This window comes from Neofelis nebulosa, chromosome 9, assembly GCF_028018385.1.
Source record: "Neofelis nebulosa isolate mNeoNeb1 chromosome 9, mNeoNeb1.pri, whole genome shotgun sequence".
Classification (NCBI taxonomy): Eukaryota; Metazoa; Chordata; class Mammalia; order Carnivora; family Felidae; genus Neofelis; species Neofelis nebulosa.
In genome coordinates this window covers 31,686,483-31,707,306 of record NC_080790.1, presented here as the reverse complement: position 1 = coordinate 31,707,306, position 20,824 = coordinate 31,686,483, and the positions used below count along the sequence as shown (strand labels likewise).

The following is a 20,824-nucleotide window of genomic DNA, read 5'->3' as shown; positions in this document are numbered from 1 at the left end:
ATAAACATTAAAAAAAAGAAATTAAAAAAAAAAAAAAAAAGAAAATACCAGTGGAATAATACAGAGTTCAGGGTTGTGTATGTGCTTAACCAGAAGAAGGGGGAAGGGGATCTGGGTAGGCAAAACCAGATAATCCCTGCTGCATGAGTAAAAAAGTAAAGGTTGTTTTTTAAAAAGTTATTTGAATGGTATGGCTGTTCTTTTTAATTTTGTTGTGTTATGGGATCAAGTGTACCTGAAAACTTAGATAAGAAAATGAAAGGATTTCTCATATTTTGGATCTGGTGTATTGTTTCTTTAAAAAAAGAAAGAGACGAAGAGATGTGATTGTTTAGTTTAATTTAGTAAGAAAAATTATGTAGTTAACTCTAAGCATAGCGTGGGTTAAAAGATATTTTCAGCTGTCCCTTAAAACTCCTTTTTCCTTGGTCTATATGCAGTATCCAAAGTAAAAGGGAAAACCTTAAATACCTAGAAATACTGTATTCATTTTTTGGTATAATATTGATAAATTCTTTTTTTTTTTTTAATGTTGATGAATTCTAATGCATCCAGAGAATGATTACTAGAATAGAAAAAGACACTTGAAATCACATTATAAGAGGAATGACAAGAATGGCGGTGGGGCAAGGGGGATATTTAGCCTCTAGGGTATATTTAGGTGTGGTTTGAGAAATCATTACAAATAATTGGAGGTTTGTCATGTAGAAGAGGGAAATGTAGATAAGGGTAAGGGTGCCATTTAATATTTCTTTTTTTTTTTTTTTTAATGTTTTTATTACTTATTTTTGAGACAGAGACAGAGCATGAGCAGGGGAGGGGCAGAGAGAGGGAGACACAGAATCTGGGGCAGGCTCCAGGCTCTGAGCTGTCAGCACAGAGCCCGATGCGGGGCTGGAACTCACGGAGTGTGAGATCATGACCTGAGGATGCTCAACCGGCTGAGCCACCCAGGTGCCCCAATATTTCTTGAACCCTTAATAACTCCATCTTGCACTGTACTAGACACTTTATTTTTGTTCCATTTAGTGTAATCTTACATGATAAGGATTTTTTTTTTTTAATAGTGAAACTGAGGCTCAAAAAGGCAATTAGCTCAAGATCACTGGAGCCAGTGAGCATCCGAAGATTCAAACACTGGTCTGACTTCAAAGACCATTTTGGATACAAAGCTACAAGGAGACAGATTTGGATACATACGAAGAATTTTCTAAAAATATAATGGATTGTCTCATGAGTAGTATGTTTCCTGTCACTGGAAGTGTTTAAGGAGAAGCTGGATAAGCACTTGGCAGTAGTTCTGTGTCTGGTGTTGGGGGATGAATGATTGAACTTGAGTTTGGTCTTTTTTATAATTCTGAGAGGGCAGAAGAAGGTTGTTCAGTTGCTGTTGAGCAAGTGTTATGCTGTTAAGCATGTGTTGGGCATGGAGATGTTGGGAAAACAAAAAAGCCTAATAAGGACATTGTGCCTGGCCTTTGCCAGTTTACATTTATTTTACTATGTGAAGAGGCGTTAACGGGCCCATCTCATTCCTCTCAGAAGCTTCACTTATACTCTCCTGAGCTTCCCTTCTTTTCAGTAGCGCTCAGTCTTCAATCTGCAATAGTCAAAATTAGCACTGAAAATTGGTATTATTGGAGTTTGTCCTTGAGATAACTTTTAAGGGGCTGAGAGTTTGGAATGGTATGACTAGACTGGTCGGTAGTCTGCCCAAGGGACCAAATAATGCCTCCATTATAGTTGACAGAGTTTGCCTAAAGAAGGACTAGGGTAACTTAAAAAAAAAAAAAAAAAAAAAAAAGTGTATATAAATTGCAGGCATGTCTTCGTTTGCTGGGTGCTTATTTGGAATACTGTTTTTAGTCTGACAAGTAATGGACATAAATAGACGAAGAGGGAACCTAGAAATGGAAGGACTTTGGGCTTCTGTATGAGAAAGGATTAAAAAAAAACTTTGTTGAACTGGAGAAGACATGATCAAAGTGTTAATATATGACAATGGGGCAAACAATACTCATTTATTCACCAATTTCAGACTCAGATACATAGTATGATGCTTAAAAGAGGTAACTTTAGGGTAGGTAAAAGAAGCTGTACAGATTGCAGATTTCTTACCACCAGTATAAAGCATAAGTAGAGATAAGAAAATACTGATTTAAGAAAAGTTTTAGTATTGGGGGAAAAAGGGGGTTGTGAAAATATTGTTTGAAAAGATACCATTAATATATCAGTTTTATATTTGGAAACATCCCTAGGGTTTTTTTCTTTTTTTGTGGTCCCTCAGATGTGACTCCTTCAGGTTTTTTTTTTTTTCTTTATTTAAACTACAGATGGGAAAATTTTAAGTTCAAGAAAAGGGGACATAATGTAAAGATTAGAGAAATCTCTATGAATGGCAGATGAATTGAGTGGAAATAGGGAAATACAGTGGATACAGGGTATGTTTTCTGCCTTGAGGTTGAGATAATCATATCTTCCCCTAAGTACCATATTGTTTGCATTTAATAAGTTCCTACTTCTGAAGAATGACTTTAAGTCTGGAGCTATTCCATTTAGGAAATGTAATTAAATAATAATATATTAAAATCAGATATTTTTGAGGGATTTTAAAATTGGTCCTGAGATCCATTTCTTTGTGAGAAGACCAATTTGAAAAATAGTCATTTTTTTTTAGCATTATATTCAAGACAGTGGCTATCCATGATGGGAAGGGAGGTAGGAGATGTATTCAACTGTTGGGTAGTGTTTTATTTATTAAAGTGGTTGGTGAGTTAATGACTATTTATATTGTTCCTCATACCTTATTATAGGCCTTAAATACATAATAAAATAATTTCCCAACTTTTTATTCTGAGAAATATTCAATTACATATGCCCTTCACCTAGATTCAGCAGTTTTTAACATTTTGCCATTTGGGATTTTATCTCCATATGTGTATATCTATATTTATATACATTTTTTCACCTAAACTATGAAAGTTGGAGACATGATGACAGTCCATCTTTAAATGATCCCAGCTTTCCTAAGAATAACGATATTCTTATCACATAAACATTACTATTATTATAATGTTACCTAAGGCAATAAATAGTTCTATTACATAATATAAAATCCTATCTCTATTTATATTTCTCCATTTGTCTCTAAAACATATTTCATAGTAGTTTTTATCCATTATAAAATGAAGACTCAAATAATGCCTTTGTTGTCTCTCTCTTTTTTAAAAATGTTTATTTTTGAGAGAGCACGAGCAGGAGAGGTATGGAGAGAGGCGGGGATAGAGGATCTGAAGCCAGCTCATTGCTGACAGCAAAGAGCCCCATGCAGGGCTTGAACTCACTAAGGGTGAGATTATGACCTGAGTTGAAGTCCTTCGCTCAACCGACTGAGCCACCTAGTCACCCCTGTTGTCTCTTTTTAGCTAACCTGAAATCCTCCTTCCACTATTTTTTTATAGTAGCTTTTTGAATAGTCTTGGCCAGTGAAGTTTTCTTTTGCACTTTTACCTTTGCCAGCAGATTTCTAGGGATCAACTGAGAGGACTGTCTTATTTCTTGACTTCTGTTGTTGTCTGATTATTTTTAGAGTAAAATTTGTTATTTATACTTTAAATATATTTAAATATATGCTCTACATTAGGTTTTAGCTATGATTTAGAACTCTTGTATAGTTGTCCATTTATGCTTAGTAGTTTAATGATGACAGTGCACATTTGGTTGTTGAGTTTCATTTAGGGAAAGAGTCTCATTTGTTAAGGTTGTAATAGTGTTGGGTTACATAGTGTACAATCAGAATGATTTATTTCAAACTTAGTGGCATGTAATGAATATCTGCTTGACTCAGCATAAGCAATTCAAATGAAATTCCAAGTATTGGATTAATATTTGCAGAGGACTAAATTTATTTGTTGAATTTGACAATAGTATAAGAGAGTAGTCCCATGGTTACTTTATATTTTTAAATCAACTCTTTAAACTGTGACATAGGGGCGCCTGGGTGGCGCAGTCGGTTAAGCGTCCGACTTCAGCCAGGTCACGATCTCGCAGTCTGTGAGTTCGAGCCCCGCGTCAGGCTCTGGGCTGATGGCTCAGAGCTTGGAGCCTGTTTCCAATTCTGTGTGTCTCCCTCTCTCTCTGCCCCTTCCCCGTTCATGCTCTGTCTCTCTCTGTCCCAAAAATAAATAAAAACCGTTGAAAAAAAAAATTAAAAAAAAAAAAATAAACTGTGACATAACATTTTTATTGGCAGTGCACAGGACTCTTATATTTTTCTAACAGTCTTTATAATATTATAAAGAGAAATTGGTGAGTCTTTTAAAATAGCCATAAAGACATTTAATTTTCTTAAAATAATTCTTAAGTTTTTTTTTAAATTTTTTTTTTTTAACGTTTATTTATTTTTGAGACAGAGAGAGACAGAGCATGAACGGGGGAGGGTCAGAGAGAGGGAGACACAGAATCTGAAACAGGCTCCAGGCTCTGAGCTGTCAGCACAGAGCCCGACGCAGGGCTCGAGCTCATGGGCTGGGAGATCATGACCTGAGCCGAAGTCGGCCGCTCAACCAACTGAGCCACCCAGGCGCCCCTAATTCTTAAGTTTTAATGATAAAACATTTATGCTTTTAGATTAGTCTGTTTGTGGGAGGAAAAACTTTTCATTTAATAGATTTTGAGTGTGTGTGTGTGTGTGTGTGTGTGTGTGTGTGGATCGTATATGGAAGTCATTTCTGAAGTGATGCAAGAGAGGTGCCCAGTGGCTAGTTGTAAAATACAGATTTTTGTCTTAATAAAACTTCAGGGGAGCCTGCGTGGCTTAGTTGGTTAAGTATCCAACTCTTGATCTCAGCAGGTCTTGATCTTAGGGTCATGAGTTTGGGCCCCGAATTGGGCTCCACACTGGGCATGGAGCCTACCTAAAAAAAAAAAAAAAAATAGAACTTGGGAAAAAAAAAAGAACTTGAATAAGTAAATGATAGAGCCATTTTCACGGTCAAAATAATTCTCATACATAGTCCATATACGTGTATTTTAAAACTACCTCCTGGGTGTACTCAAAAGATACAGAGTATTCCAGAGAAGCCCAGGAAGGGTTGCATTTTTGAGCACTACTTGTTCATCAACAAAGATGGTACCTTGTACAAATTTAAGCTGTCAAGTGTGCTGCTTAAGTAAGCACAGTAGCTTTAAGTTAGTGTGGAATGAGATAACCAATTAAACAAGGACAAAAGATGATATAAAGTTTGTAATCTTTGTATTAAAGAAACATTTTAAATTGGGATTTTTTTTTTGTTCATTTGGACTACTTGAGATTTTGATATTTTGTAATGAAATTATCAGTATATGATATAATTCCAGTCATAACATACTCTGCATCTGTTGAAATTTTTTCTGAGATTTTATTGCAGTTGAAATAAGTTATTAATTTATGTTGTACTTCTTTTTATTTATTTTGAGAGAGAGTGTGCGTGCACAATGGGGGAGGTGCGGAGAGAGAGGGACAGAGAGAATCCCAAGCAGGCTGTGCACCTTCAGCACAGAGCCTGACGCGGGGCTCAAACCCCACACTGTGAGATCATAAGCTGAGCTGAAACCAAAAGCTGGCCCTGAGCTATCTAGGCACACCTATGTTGTACTTCTTATTAAGAGAAAATACCCCCTTCTAAGAAATCAAAATTTTCATGCCTAACAATCTATGATTTTTTTCTCAGGTCCTTTTGCTAACTTGTGAATGCAGTTTGGTTTGGAATTTTTTTTGATGTTTGCTTTTTAATGCAGAATTGAATCTACTATAGATGCAATTTAGACCTTTAAAATTTTTAACTAGAAATTATTTTCTTTTGCTAGGAGGCAGGTGGAAGTCATCATAAAGTTTCTGTTTCACCTGTTGTCCATGTTCGAGGACTCTGTGAATCTGTGGTGGAAGCAGACCTTGTGGAGGCCCTGGAGAAATTTGGGACGATATGGTAAGGACCCTAGGGACTTCATGCAGATTGAAAACAGTATAGTAAAACAAGCCTTGCTTGCTTGCTATAATATAAGCTTTGATGTTTGACCATAGTATATATTAAGTTTGCCTGTGACAGTATTTCTTTAGAACCTTTTAAGCCTCTTATTTTTTTCCTTCCTGGGATGATGCAGAGATGTATTTTTGTGGATACATGATCACCTATCACTCCCAGCCAGGCTATATGCAAAATGGGTAATTTCATCTTTTATCTGACTTTCAAAATGAGTCCATGACTCCTTGTTAAACACTGCTTTCATGTTTGAATGAGTTTACGCCCTTCATCTTTAGAGTTTCAGGTAGCGGTACTTAAATACTGATTTGTTGTTGTTTATTTTGGAATGTTTAAGAATTAATTGGCAACTAAAAGTGAGTAGATGAAGGGTAGGCATTATTTGCCTTAGGTGTGTGCTGCCAGGAGTTCTTCTGCAGATCATGAGAAGTCAGTGTTTTATCCTAGTTTCTTTTTGTGTTTTGTATTCACTCAGTCTCCTTCTTTCTCTTCCATAGTTAGCGTATGCTTAAGAATATTGACTCAAATGAAAATATAATCAGAAAAGTGAATGTACTGCCAAAAATAGACACTCAAAAATTCTTTCTAAATTATTTTTGGAGTGTGCCCGGCTGTTGTTCTCTTATTAGTATGGATAGTGTAGAGTTGATTTTATTTTCTTTTTTCCTTGGTGAATACGTTGGTTAGAGGCATCAGAGACACAGTCCAAGTCAAAATACATAAACAGGGGAGAGATTTCAGTGTATTTGCTGAGATAACTTGATTGCTTCAATTTTATGGAAATTTATGTGGAGTTTTGGGTATTGAAAGGATGCATAAATAGATGGTGAGAGAGTGAGCAGAGATGTCCAACAGAAAGGAATCATTGCCTCAAAGGAATAGTAGAGTTAGGTGACACCTTCCATCATGGCATCTTTTTTAATTTCTTTGATGATCTTACAGAGAGGTGGGTGATGTGGCAAACCTGTTATCCTCAACTTATGCACCTTAGAGACCACTGTTACGTATTGTTTATTCTTGGACGTACAGATTGGCAGTCCACATGGGCAAAGGAAAGTCCGTTTCTTGAAATGTCATTCAGATGACTACATCCCTATTTAGTCATTTGAAGAGGATATTGGAAATTAAGTTTGTCGGGAACATTATATATTGAAGTAAACTTAGACCTTATTTAGATTTGCACGTTGGTACTAGACTAACCCCGTGGGTTGCGTTGTCCTATGGGATTAGAAAGAGATGGTTATTTCTGGTTTATTTTTTATTTGGTAATTTTATTTTAGGCTTTTAAAGTGATTTCTTTAAAGCCAAGAGATACTGGAGTCCTGTCAGAAAACAGGTCGACGAGCAAATACTGGTGGGAACTTTAGAGCAATCATAACTATATTCACATTTTTATGTTAATTATGACACAAGATTTGAATGTTCGGCTTTAAAGAAATAGAACTATTTGTGGAAGTTGTTGAATTATTTGAATCACTTCTTCTTTTTTTTTTTTTTTTAACGTGAATCACTTTTGAGTGGCCTGTATACTTTTTGATATTTAGTCCATGGTAAAGTGTTTTATATGTGAATGTAATTCTGTTAATTTGCATAGTACATCATTCTGCCCTCAGGATTGGTAGTTTTGTGGATAAAAAAGTCGTGAAATAATTGGAACAAATTAGTGTAAAATTAAAAGTTTAATTGGCATAAATATGTGCACTAGGAGTTTTAATTGTGTGAAATGATCTTGAATAAGAGGTGGCTGCTGTTAAAACTGAAAGAACCCTGAACAGCCTCCGGTGAGGAGTAGGTGTTTTGCTTCAAAATGTTGCATTTATAGAACCTTTCTCTGTTTGTTTATTTCTTTAGTGGTGTGTGTGGGATTATAGACATGATATAGAAACTGCTCATGTAAAAAGGTGCGTCACCAAGTTCAACATCGAGTAAGTTTATACCTGAAAACTAGATGCGTAGGAAAGAAGTTGAGGAGAAACTGTAAGATGTTGAGAATGGTTGTGTCAGTCTAATAAAATTCTGTATATTTGTTGTCTTTATTCTGTAGTATGTTCATCTGTTAGGATCAAAAGAGTGTTTAAAAAGATGTATTCTCTCGTCTTCCCTTTTCCCCTTCCATTAAAGGAGAGCATGCTAGGTATAATTAGCTATATTGGTTTAATATTTTAAAACAAACCTTTTGGGACCCAATTTGTATAATAAAATCTTTCGCCTCCTCCAGCTTTTGTTTAAATATTAGTAAATGTGTTTTGAGTTATGAGTTGAAAGCACTGACCCTACCATGTCCCTTAGCCCTTTTATTTTTTTTCTTTGTTACTCTCATATCTTCCTCATTATGCTTTTCAAGATTTCTTAAAAATTGCGTGACAGATAATTTAGGTGCATTCTAAAATGTCTGCAACATTCTAATTTTCCCTTCTTTATCTTCATGTGATGCCACTTTTTCACTTCTAAATCTGTGCTTCTAGCTCACTTCTTATTGTAGTTACCATAGGCAGTTTTACTAAGACCAAGTCTATGACAGGTCAATAAAAAATTTAATTTTCAACCTTTATAATTTTCTGTGTTCCAAAGAATCAAAGGGCATTATTAACATACTTACTTGGTAATACTATTTAGCTATTCAACCACCTTACATTTGTGGGAGGAGAATGTTTATTCTTTAATTTCTTTTGTTTTTTTTTTTTATTTATTTATTTTGGGACAGAGAGAGACACAGCATGAACGGGGGAGGGGCAGAGAGAGAGGGAGCCACAGAATCGGAAACAGGCTCCAGGCTCCGAGCCATCAGCCCAGAGCCTGACGCGGGGCTCGAACTAACGGACCGCGAGATCGTGACCTGGCTGAAGTCGGACGCTTAACCGACTGCGCCACCCAGGCGCCCCTTTTTTTAGATTTTTTAATGTTTACTTATTTTTGAGAGAGAGAGACAGAGCACCAGCAGGGGAGGGGCAGAGAGAGAGGGAGACACAGAATCCAAAGAAGGCCCCAGGCTCTGAGCTGTCTGCACAGGGCCTCATGCGGGGCTCGAACCCACAAACGCGAGATCAGGACCTGAGCCGAAGTTGGACACTCAACCAACTGAGTCGCCCAAGTGCCTCCTTCTTTAATTTCTTTAGCATAGTCCTGATTCCAGGGTTTTCTGTTTTTTTGTATGCATGACTTCAGAACTTCATCAAGAAGTTTCTAAAAATAATATTTCTTTCTTGGAATTTATATTTTATATTCATAATTGATAATTCTTTGTCTTACTGTTTCAATAGTTTCTTTAAGTTTGAACAATGTGGGTGGGGAGAGCTAACAAGCCTCATAGACCAACAGATATTGATTGAATGCCTGTTACGTGTCAGCTCTGTTTCTAGATTCTGAGGATATGAAGATGAATGAGGCGAGGCAAGCAGTTTGTATTCAGTAACTATAATCTTGACAACAGTCTTTCACATTTTATAAATGAGGAAAGGTGAAATTCATAAGAAACTACATACTATGCCAGGCTACAAAGTGGTCTGTTTCTTACTGGTAAATCATTTGCTGCTTTCTAAAGGGTAGCGGTAGGTCTAGATGCCTGATTCAGAAATAGTGCTGTCACTGAGTACCTGACCTGATGTTCTTTCTGCAGCCTTCTGCTATTATAAAACCCGTGCTAATTGTATTTTAAAACCTTTTTTAAGGTGCTTGTTCTTATGAATAGAGGACATAATATTTCCCCTACTGTGATCCGTGTGCTTTGATTTCTTTCTTCCCTCCCTCTCTTCATTGCTTTCTTTTTCATTTCATGTGTTAAAATATGTTCCTCCCCAAGAGTATACAATGAAATGTAAGTAACTTCACCCTCTTTGTTCACAGACAACCATGATTATCATCATCTGATGAATATCTTTTCATGGATTCTTTAATATTTAAAAAATATTTTGGAAGAGATTTTTTTGTGTGAAATTTGGTTGGTTTGCAGTTGTTTCTATGTATATTTTAATTCTTTTGTTTTTAGTAAGATAAGCGAAATTTTATAGTCCTTGGTTATTAGTGTGGGCACTTATTTATTTGGAAAATTCGGTAGAGGTAGGAGTTTCTGTTGTTAAAGGTCCCATCTGCTAACTTTCTGTTCAGTTTTATCTCCGCTGGTTTCTGTATCTAGAGATTTTCTAGTATTGCTTGGGAGTGGCAGCCTGAAGAATAAACAGGGAGGCGTCATTGGTAACTGATAACAGAATTGTGCTTGAGGAAGGCAAAAGATGGAAAACCTTTCTGTCACAGGAGGATAAGCTTTCACATATGAACCATCTGCCTGGTGTACCACAGTTTATAAGAATTAACTAACATTAGGTAGGGGTGCCTGGGTGGCTTAGTTGGTTGATTGTCTGACTTTGGCTCAGGTTGTGATCTCATGGTTTGTGAGTTGGAGCCCCACATCAGGCTCTGTGCTGACAGCATGCTTTGGATCCTTTGTCCTCCTCTCTCTCTCACCCCCCCCCCCCCCCGAATAAATAAACTTAAAAAAAAAAAAAAAGAATTGACTAACATTGAATATAGGTAGTGAAAAATACTAATCTGTATGATTTGACACATTTTTATTAGAGTCTGCCTTTCCTTGATTGAGAATCAGTGTTAACTGAATTTATTATTTCGGTATTCCTTCCCAATCTGCCTTTCAGCTATGTTATGATGATGCCATTTAAACGGCAGGCTCTAGTGGAATTTGAAAACATAGATAGTGCCAAAGAATGTGTGACCTTTGCTGCGGATGAACCTGTGTACATTGCTGGTCAACAGGCTTTTTTCAACTATTCTACGAGCAAAAGGATCACTCGGCCAGGAAATACCGATGATCCATCAGGAGGCAACAAAGTTCTTCTGCTATCAATTCAGAATCCTCTTTATCCAATTACAGTGGTATGTATTTTAGTATGATAAACTAAATTAACAGTGACTTTGAAATTTGCCTTCAGAGTGACTAACCTATAGTTTTCTTCACTGCCATCTAGGTATTTAAAAACAGTGTTTTTTTAAGGAATTTTTAAAATGAATCTTAATTTTGACTGTCCTGTTTAATGAACAAAGAAATGGTGAGCACCAAAGGTAAAAAGGTCAGAAGTGCAGTGGTCATAATTAAATAAGCACATTTAAAAATGTTTATTATTCAGCATCAGAGTTAACTCTGTTTCTGGTAAGGAATTAGACTTGTTAGAAGTGATCCAAGAAATTTGTTTCACTCATGTGCCAGTATGTGTGTTAAGAGTGTCTACTAGGTAAGGACAGAATCCCATAGTATATAATAAAATGCATATATTATTATAAGTGGTTTTGAGATAATTTATTAAAAACCTGATTTACTTAAAATTCCCTGTTTAACTCTTTAAAAAAAGTGGTATTAACAGAATTTTTACAAAGGATTCATGTCCTGAACCAGTTAAGTTTTCTACTTCATAATCACATGATGTTTCATAATAAGCTAGTGACAAGGACACTTTATTTTTGTGACGAATAGAATATCACAGTGAGGGAAGCTTCAATTAGAATGATTCGTGGCGCCTGTGTGGCTCAGTTGTTTAAGTGTTTGACTTCGGCTCAGGTCATGATCTCACAGTTCCTGAGTTTGAGCCCCACATCGGGCTCCCTGCTGACAGCTCAGAGCCTGGAGCCTGCTTCAGATTCTGTGTCTCCCTCTCTCTCTGTTCCTCCCCCGCTTGCACTCTGTCTCTCTGTCTTTCAAAAATAAACATTAAAAGAAAATAAAAAGTAAAAATAAAAAAAACAATGATTTCTAGTAAAGGGCACCTGGGTGGCTCCTTTGAGCATCTTACTTAGGCCCAGGTTATGATCTTGCAGTTCGTGAGTTCAAGCCCCACATCAGGCTTGCAGAGACCACTATAGATCCTCTGTCCCCTCTCTCTGCCCCTCCCTTGCTTGTGCTCTCTGGGAAAGAAAAAATGATTTCTATATGATACTGGGACATACACTAAAAAACAAAGCATAAGATACTATTTAAATTTTGTTAGATATTATTTACCTCTGTAATATTTCCAGACTTATTAATAAGCAGTATTAATATGTGTTTTGGGAGAAAGAATGTTCCTAATCTAGTACAAGTACTCTGCTTTGCTTATTGTTGTATCCCTAGTATCTAATGGTGCCACTGTATAATTGTAGGTGCTCAAGAAATTTGACAGTTGAAGAATTGTTCTTAAGGGGGTTTTTAATTTCTCTCTTACTTAATTTAGGGATCTTGTTTGCTGACATCTAACATTGTATAAATGATCTTTCCTGAGTCTTTCCTCTATAGTCATTGTCCCTTGAAAAATGAATACTGAGTTGATCTATTACTACCCCTTAATAAATATTTATTACTATAATTCAAGTGATTATAATATTAAACATTCCAGAGTCACATTTGGAAAACAAACCATTAATTGATTATAGTTTTGGCTTATTTATTGTGTATTGTCAGATATTATTTTAAGTACCTGTTAAAATAAGAATTGAGGGTTTATTTAGGAGATAAAATAGGTACGAGTCTTTTTGAAATGTTTCATTATAACTCCTCTAATGTTGGGTATATTGTATAGGTGAGGAAGTAACTTTAGAAGGATAACAATTTTTAAAAGTTTAATTAGTAATGAATCGAAATGACATCTTGACAGGTGTCTTTTTAGTAAAAAAAAAAAAAAAAGGCAGGGTGTAACTTTGTTGTTTTTCCAAGTATAAAATGTGAAGAAATCTTGTATGTGAAGAAATCTTGTTTTCTTTCCTTTATAGGATGTTTTATATACAGTATGCAACCCTGTTGGAAAAGTACAACGTATTGTTATATTCAAGAGAAATGGGATACAAGCAATGGTTGAATATCCTTTGATTGTAAATTTTTTAATTGATGTATATGAATGCTGTGTAATATACGTCTTACTTTTAACTGCTTAATGATATCTGGACAAGTGGTATTTATTCTCTGTTCCTCCCCCAAAATCTATTTGTCTTAGATTTAAAAACTGCAGTGCCCACAGGTAATAACTTGCTACCTAAAACATTCCAGTGCTTCATCTCATAGTATGCTTTGTCTTTTTAATGGGAGAAGAAATAACATTATTTGATAATATGTACATCTCTACCTTTTTAAATGTATCCTAAACGGACTTTTCTGAATCTCTCCTTAAAATAGGTGGTTTGGAAGTACCAAAACTTTAGAGTCAGTAAAACTATTCTTACCGTTTTTTATTGACTCTTTTAAATGGTCAAGGTTTATATAAGAACTTTTCTTTGTTAGATATGTGATATGTTGAGTAAAAAGAACAAGTAGCAAAATAGTATGTACTGTATAATCCCATGTAAACAAAAGAATAATAACTACCCTCGCCCCACATCCTATATGTACATGTGTATGCATAGAAAAAGGTAAGGATATACAGCAAATTCTTAATGGTGCTTACTTCTAGCAAGGTATTTTTGCCCTTTTTTTAAAAAACCACGTTGGTGGGGGTTTTTTTGTTTTTCTTTTTTAAACAATATATAGACTCAAGTAATTTTTGAAAACCAACAAAGTGAAGATAGTTTAATGGTTATAAAACCCTGTCTTCTCAGAAATACAATCAAATATTTGTTTTATATAACTTTGGTTTTGTTGTAATGGTTTTCCTACTTTTTTTTTTAAATGTTTATTTTTGAGAGAGACAGTGTGAATGGGGGAGGGGCAGAGAGAGAGAGAGAGAGAGAGAGAGAGGGAGATACGGAATCTGAAACAGGCTCCAGGCTCTGAGCCGTCAGCACAGAGCCCAACGCGGGGCTCGAACTCATGAGCTGTGAGATCATGACCTGAGCCGAAGTTGAACGCTCAACCGACTAAACCACCCAGGCACCCCTGTTTTTCCTACTTTTAAGAGTAAAATATTTCCTGTTTCGAGATAGCAAACTGTCCTTTGCCTGGGAATGTAACCATGCTCCATTTTCCCTCTTCCTTTCAATTTATGAAGTACTTCAGGTGACTTGGAAGGATTAATGTAGATAGTTTGGTTTATTATGTTTTCTTTGGCACCCTTGATTTTGAAAATAAGTACTCCTAAAATTCATCTAGAAATTTTATTGGTAAAACATTTCTAGAAGTGAGAGTTCTGATTATTTTCAGTCCTTTTCTGAGGCAACGAATAATGATAAAATATTGGATACGTTAAACCAAATTTCCTTAATAGAGCTTATGTTTGAATCAGTCCTTTGTGCCCAGAAAGCTAAAGCAGCACTCAATGGAGCAGATATATATGCTGGATGTTGCACACTAAAAATCGAATATGCAAGGGTAAATATTTTTTCAACACTTCGCCAAAGAAATATTTATGCTTTGGATATACAATTTGAGCTTACTTTCTTTTTAATCTTAACAGCCAACTCGTCTAAATGTTATTAGGAATGACAATGACAGTTGGGACTACACTAAACCATATTTGGGAAGACGAGGTAAGTATTTTATGCATTTTAGAATGTGCTTACATCTGCTGACAAATTTTTACATGCAGTTAGATTCCTTTTTCCTGAGGTGAGTTAGTTCATTCAAATGAAAACCTTGTTGGTGAATGCTTTTGTTGCCAAAGGCCATGTAATGCTGGAAAATAACCTTGAAATTAGTGCCCCCTACTGGTATGTACGGAGTTATTTATATTTAGTTCAACCAGGAGCCCACACATACAGGCACGCCCGCAGTTCAAGGACTTGCATTTCTCCAAGCAGCTCTCTCTCTTTGGAGGAGAGGAAACTGATTCAGAATATTCCTTACAAACTGCAAACTTGCACACTGCTTCTCTATGGAAAGGACTTTTCCCCCAAGCTGGACAAGGCATTAAGAAGGATAGAGGACTCCAGCAGGCTGACTCTACACTTCATCATGCACAACATCGGCATCAGCAGAAAGCCCTCTGAAAAACTCAGACTTGCAATTCACCTTGACTGCATACTGCATGCACCATCACCCCAAGTTTTTAAAGGAGGACACTTAACAGTACTTCAGACTTGCATGGGATGAACACCATGATAGACTGTGCCCATTTATTCAAGTTGTATGTATATATTGGTCTGATTTCCCTTAAGGTTTCAGTTGTAGAATTTAAGATTTTTCACTAACGGGTACTAGAACTTTATCTATGATGTTGTAAATCTTAACACCCATTACTGTAACTGTTTGCAGCCTAGATTCAAATTGTTAATTGGCAAATAACCAGGGCCAGATTATCAACAGGTCTTAAGAACTGCTTATGCTCAACCAATCCACACAGATATTAGAAAGAAAAGGAATAGAAAGGTGCACACCTGCTGCACCTAAGTTTACTCTTTTGGGTTTTTTTTTTCCTTAACTGTGGACATTGACTAGATTAACCTGATGATGAAAAGATGCATTATATGTAAAAGATGATCTCTGTGTGGTTTGATTTTTTTTTTTTTTTTTTTTGTAAAGTGGCTGTTCATAAGTTGTCACTTTTTGTAACAATTTAAGGTTATCACTCATGTTAACTTGTGTAACTAGAAATTTTGACATTTCAAATGTAGGTGAAAGTAACATGTCTGTTCAAGGTAGACAATATTTAAACTTGATAAATCTTAAAGTAAGAGCATTTCATTTGAGATGCATTTTCACCTATAACTGATAAATGCTAGGTTTCACGAGCATAGATCTGACTGATAAAATTGTTCAACTAACTGTGTGGCAATTCTGGAATATACAAATTAAAATGTGGATCTTGTAAAAACAAGGGGGCTGCAGTATTGGCTACACCTCAACTACAATATTAGTGTTGGAACCATGTGTTGAAAAAACTCACCAAGATGAGCATATCTGTAAAAATCCACAAAGTAGGAAAAGTTTTTATGGCATCCAAAATATTGTGGGCAGTAGGTACTCTGTAGTGCATGTATTCTTGCCAAAAGAAAAAAGAAGACAATGTGATGATCTTTTGCATGTTCAAATATTTAGGACTTTGGGTGATTGGCCCCTTAATTCTCAATTCTTAGGAAATCATCTTGTCTTATGCATGGGGTTGCAAACAGGTTTGTATTATAATGCAGCTTTGGCTGGACCCCACGTTTTTCACTACTCACAAATCCACTTGGCATAGGCTTAGTACAGTTGAATACAGCATTGGAAAACAAAGCCTTAGTACTCAAACAACAGAACAAGTGGTTGATGAGAAATCTCTCACTTCTGTCAAATTACAGTCAGTTATTGAACACTTTTTTTTTTTAAACTCTTTTGAAATAGCTCTGGTAACCTTCCTCTTAATGTCTCTTAAAAAACATTGTAGATATGTTTCTTATTAGTGTTCACATCTGTTCTTTTAGAAGGTCTGAAGTTTATGCAGAGCCAACTTAGATTAGTTTTTCATATAAGTAATTAGTGTCAGAAAAGGTTACAAATGGGTGAGATAGATATTTAAATAGCAAAATATAAAGAAGTAAAGTAGAATTTTACTTGGTTATGTTTCAAGGGAAAAACTCTTGTTTTCTAAATCTTTACAGATACTTGTCTGGTGAGACCATACCAGTTTACATTCTTGAAGTCTTATGACTTCCTCTTCTACTCAAGTTGATACTGAATTGTAACTTTTTTTTAAGTTTATTCATTTATTTATTTATTTTTTTTAATTTTTTTTTCAACATTTTTTATTTTATTTTTGGGACAGAGAGAGACAGAGCATGAACGGGGGAGGGGCAGAGAGAGAGGGAGACACAGAATCGGAAACAGGCTCCAGGCTCCGAGCCATCAGCCCAGAGCCTGACGCGGGGCTCAAACTCACGGACCGCGAGATCGTGACCTGGCTGAAGTCAGACGCTTAACCGACTGCGCCACCCAGGCGCCCTATTCATTTATTTTGAAAGAGAGAACACAAGAGACAGCATGAGAGGGGTAGAGGCAGAGAGAGAGGGAGAGAGAGAATTCCAAGCAGGCTCCACGCTTTGTGCCGGGCCCTACGCAGGGCTCATTCTCATGACCCTGAGATCATGACCTGAACCAAAATCAAGAGTCAGACACTTAACCCACCAAGCCACCCAGGCATCCTGTGAATGAACTGTAACTTTTTCTACTAAAAAGAGCTCTGTAATAAATATAACCTCATTTTTAAAAGTCCTTTTCAGCCCAAACTACATTTTAGTGTGAAAAATTCTTAGCCTGGACTCCAGAGAATCACTCCAGAAACATTAAGCAAAACTTGTCTATGTGTACATCTTTTTGGGGAGAATGTACACAGATTCCATCAGATTTCAGATGAATTCATGAAAAGTTTCAAACTACTATTTATAGACTGATATAATTAGTGTTTGACTCTTCTGCACACTTCTGTTTTATGTGACCTTATATTAGGTAGTTAATGCTTCAAATCCAAAGAACTATTAATAATGACAATATTCGGCTGAAAGATACCTTAGGAGATTATCTATTCTTAACTCCTTCATTTTATGAATGAAGGTTGTGAGTTTATGTAATTATCCAGTGAATTAGTGTTTAAGTTGGAATCTTCTGATTCCCAATCTCTAGTGCTCTTTCCTTTATAGGACACTGTTAACTATATCAATAAAACTGAGTCATGAAGACATTATGGTGGTTTTGGTTTAAGATTGCTTAGATCAGATGAGGAATTGTATGTAGTGTTGGGTGGCATACTTAAGTAGAGGAACATTAACAGAAGGGATTAGCAGACTGGATTGATTCAAGAGGAGTGAGACTTAAATGATGATACTGGATGCTGGAACCCGTATAATGGAAAGAAGGAGCTGTGAATGACTGGAGAAGAAATGACTGGGGAAATGGAGGGAGGATCTTAATAACTTGGAAGCTTTTGAAAGGGTCTTTGGAGAAAGACTAAGTCTAGGAGGCCTCAGACGGGATAGAATATGGGTAGAAGACCAATTTCTATACAATATAAACATTAATTTTCTCATTATTTAGGACTAACTGAAAATGTAAGGGAAAGTCATGAGAACCTTGTTAATTGGTGTTGGGTAAGCTGAGGCTAGATGATTCCAACTGATAGGGATAATGTAAAGAGAATTTATACAAAATAAATGGAACAAGATGACCTCTTAGGTCCCTTTTAATGCTATGATAACTTCAAATAGGTACTTAAAATTGTACTTCTTTAGGCTGAAGTGAAAATTATTTCTCATCTCCCATAAACCTCATTTGTTTAGGTGACTAAGGATTTATAGAAGGCCTCTCTCTGAATTTTCAAAGATTAGAATTACCAGACTCTTAAGATACATTAAAAAAAAAAATCTTATTGGGTGCTATGATTTGGTCAGCAAACTTTCTAAAAAGCATTGTACAATAATTTCTAAAATTTACCAACCAACATCGGAAGTGCTATTTTAGAAACTTGTAATTTTATTATTGATCTCTCATTCTAGATTTAGGAAAATTGGCATGCCTTTCCTGAAAACATAGCTAGAATAAAAATTATGTTTTAGGAGTATTGTAGTACTCTCATCCAATAATGTAGCCCCCTTGGTTAGCTTTATCTTGGCGTATTTAAACTTTGGAGGGTGCTCATAGTCCTGCCTGGTGTTAAGGTCTATAGACAATGACCAATCCATGCTATAATATGGGCCAGTGATGTGCAAATTTCCAGCTCTCAAGTCAGTAGGTGTTTGTAAATATGTGTATATACATACAAAATACTCTGTGTTTACTGATTGTGAAACCATGTAATACAGGTTGTTGTTGGCTTATGCTGAACTTCTTGAAAGAAGCCCACTTTGAAAATGTGTTGCTGTTGAAGCTAATAGTATGATTCAGGTACTGTCTTTCAAAAGTACTGCACTTAAAGCTTGTTTTAAAGACATGTATTGGTAAAAACTTCTGTACAGTGTCAAACTCTAGCATTGTGTATGTTCACTTTCCGAAAAGTATCCATTCTTTCCTTAAATTTGAAAGTGTGATTGTATTTGGCACTTGCCAAAAAGATATTTTCAAGTTAAGTGGAATTTGTTAGATAGAATTACTTCCTTAAACTTTTGGTGTTTGTATTTAAATTGGATATGAATAGATGTTTAAAGTTAACCAGGAATCCTATTTCTTTTATGAATTGTAATGGATGTTTTGAATGGGTGTTTCCCATGTGAGAACTGTTAAGTACTTGGGTCAAAATTGTTAAAACCATGTTTCTACTTTTGTGTCAGATAGAGGAAAGGGTCGCCAGAGACAAGCCATTTTGGGAGAACACCCTTCTTCGTTTAGACATGATGGCTATGGTAAGTTTGTCAAGGCAGAAGGAAGGTAGTATAGACAAACTACTAGAATTTTTGCATTTCTGATGAAGAATAGCACATTTCTTGTCTCTATTTTTCCTGCTCACCTGACTTGGTTTATAGGGGCTTAGTCACTTATAATGTACTCCCAAGGAGTTGTCCAAAATCCTTTGTTTTCTTAGGATATTGATATATAATCCTTGAGATGAATGAGAGCTATTGGTTGGAGATTGAAAAGCTTTTTTACCATTTTGTTTTGGTTTGGTTTGGTTTTGATTTTGATTAGTAGTGGGTTCTGGTCTGTTAGAAGACCAAAAAGAGATACTGCTTTAGTAAGTATATTTTCTTCCATTATACCAATTATGAGCAAAGAGGAACTTTGAGTAATAAAGGCAGAAAGGATGGGGTATTTGTCCAAAAGAAATATGTTTTCTTGTTAGAGCCTTAAGTCTTTTACAGTTAAGACAGTTCTACAGTTGGTATTTTGGCTTTGGCTAAATTTGTTTGTATTTAATTCCTCTTTTAAAAATTCTTAGTTTTAATGTTTGGTATATTGATAAGATTTAAGATTATGAAACCTAGAATAATACTCTTCCCCACGAAAAAGTTAGGTATCAGACTATTGTCCTTATAGGTAGATGTTGAGAATTGCTATTGATAAGTCTTGTAACTGGTTAGAAGTTCTGTGATTTTAAATATTTTTTAGTTTTAAATAGTTAGTGACCCCACCTATTCTGTGGTTTAAAGCTGAAGTATGATGCTATTAGAAGTGGTATAGAAAATAGAAATTGCTATATCGTGCTCTCAGGACTTATCTTTGAAAAGCTTCCAGTGTTGCCTGTTTTCTGAAATGTTTTCAGCATGCCTGTGTGTTTGATCATTATTCTTAGCTGTGAGCTTAAGCTTATTCCTTAGTTTGTTTTTTTGAACTCCAGGATTTATTACGTGTGTGTGTGTGTGTGTGTGTGTGTGTGTGTGTGTGTGTTCAAGTTGCTATGGTAGTCTATATGGCAGAAATGATTGAAACAATCTGTGTTCTGTGTGTGTGTGTGTGTGTGTGTGTGTGCGTGTGTGTGTGTTCAAGTTGCTATGGTAGTCTATATGGCAGAAATGATTGAAACAATCTGTGTTCTGTCTAAACAGTAAGTGTGGTATAGAATGAAAATCTTAACTACAATTATTTTAATGAGCTCCTCGATAATTTTTCTTAGCTGTTTCTTCGACAGCATAAATATTAAATCTGGTCATATGGATGGCTCTGCTCCTGTAGTAAAGAAACACTTATTAAGAGCCCACTATGCTTTCCATAATGGAGGGTTACAAAGAATTGTAATCACAAGTTTGTAGTGTAGTTGTGGAGTATATGTGTCATGGCCGACAGATGAATGCTAAAAATTGTTTAAATGTTTTGCCAAAGGGGTCTAGAATAACCTGTGAAAGAATAAATGAAGGACAGAACCCTACTGTGGTAGTGTTGACACTATTTTCTTGGTATGGATTTTCAGAGTTGCTTTTCTTTGTAAAATCCATCTTACCGAAAAATTATATAAACAAAAATATGTTATATGCCCTAGAAGAACTTTATAGTTTTA

General features: G+C 35.7%; 1 protein-coding gene across 2 annotated transcripts in view; it reads left to right on the top strand.

The window, feature by feature from the left end:
- Positions 1-20,824, top strand: part of HNRNPLL (heterogeneous nuclear ribonucleoprotein L like) — a 39,349-nt gene that overhangs the window by 5,260 nt on the left and 13,265 nt on the right. The window contains exons 2-7 of one of the 2 annotated variants that reach the window (XM_058683083.1): positions 5,848-5,966; positions 10,670-10,907; positions 12,771-12,851; positions 14,197-14,298; positions 14,384-14,456; positions 19,164-19,235. In XM_058683083.1, coding sequence (XP_058539066.1) covers positions 5,848-5,966; positions 10,670-10,907; positions 12,771-12,851; positions 14,197-14,298; positions 14,384-14,456; positions 19,164-19,235 — 685 coding nt within the window. The remainder of the gene's footprint in view (positions 1-5,847; positions 5,967-10,669; positions 10,908-12,770; positions 12,852-14,196; positions 14,299-14,383; positions 14,457-19,163; positions 19,236-20,824) is intronic. The other variant, XM_058683084.1, reaches the window with a different exon arrangement.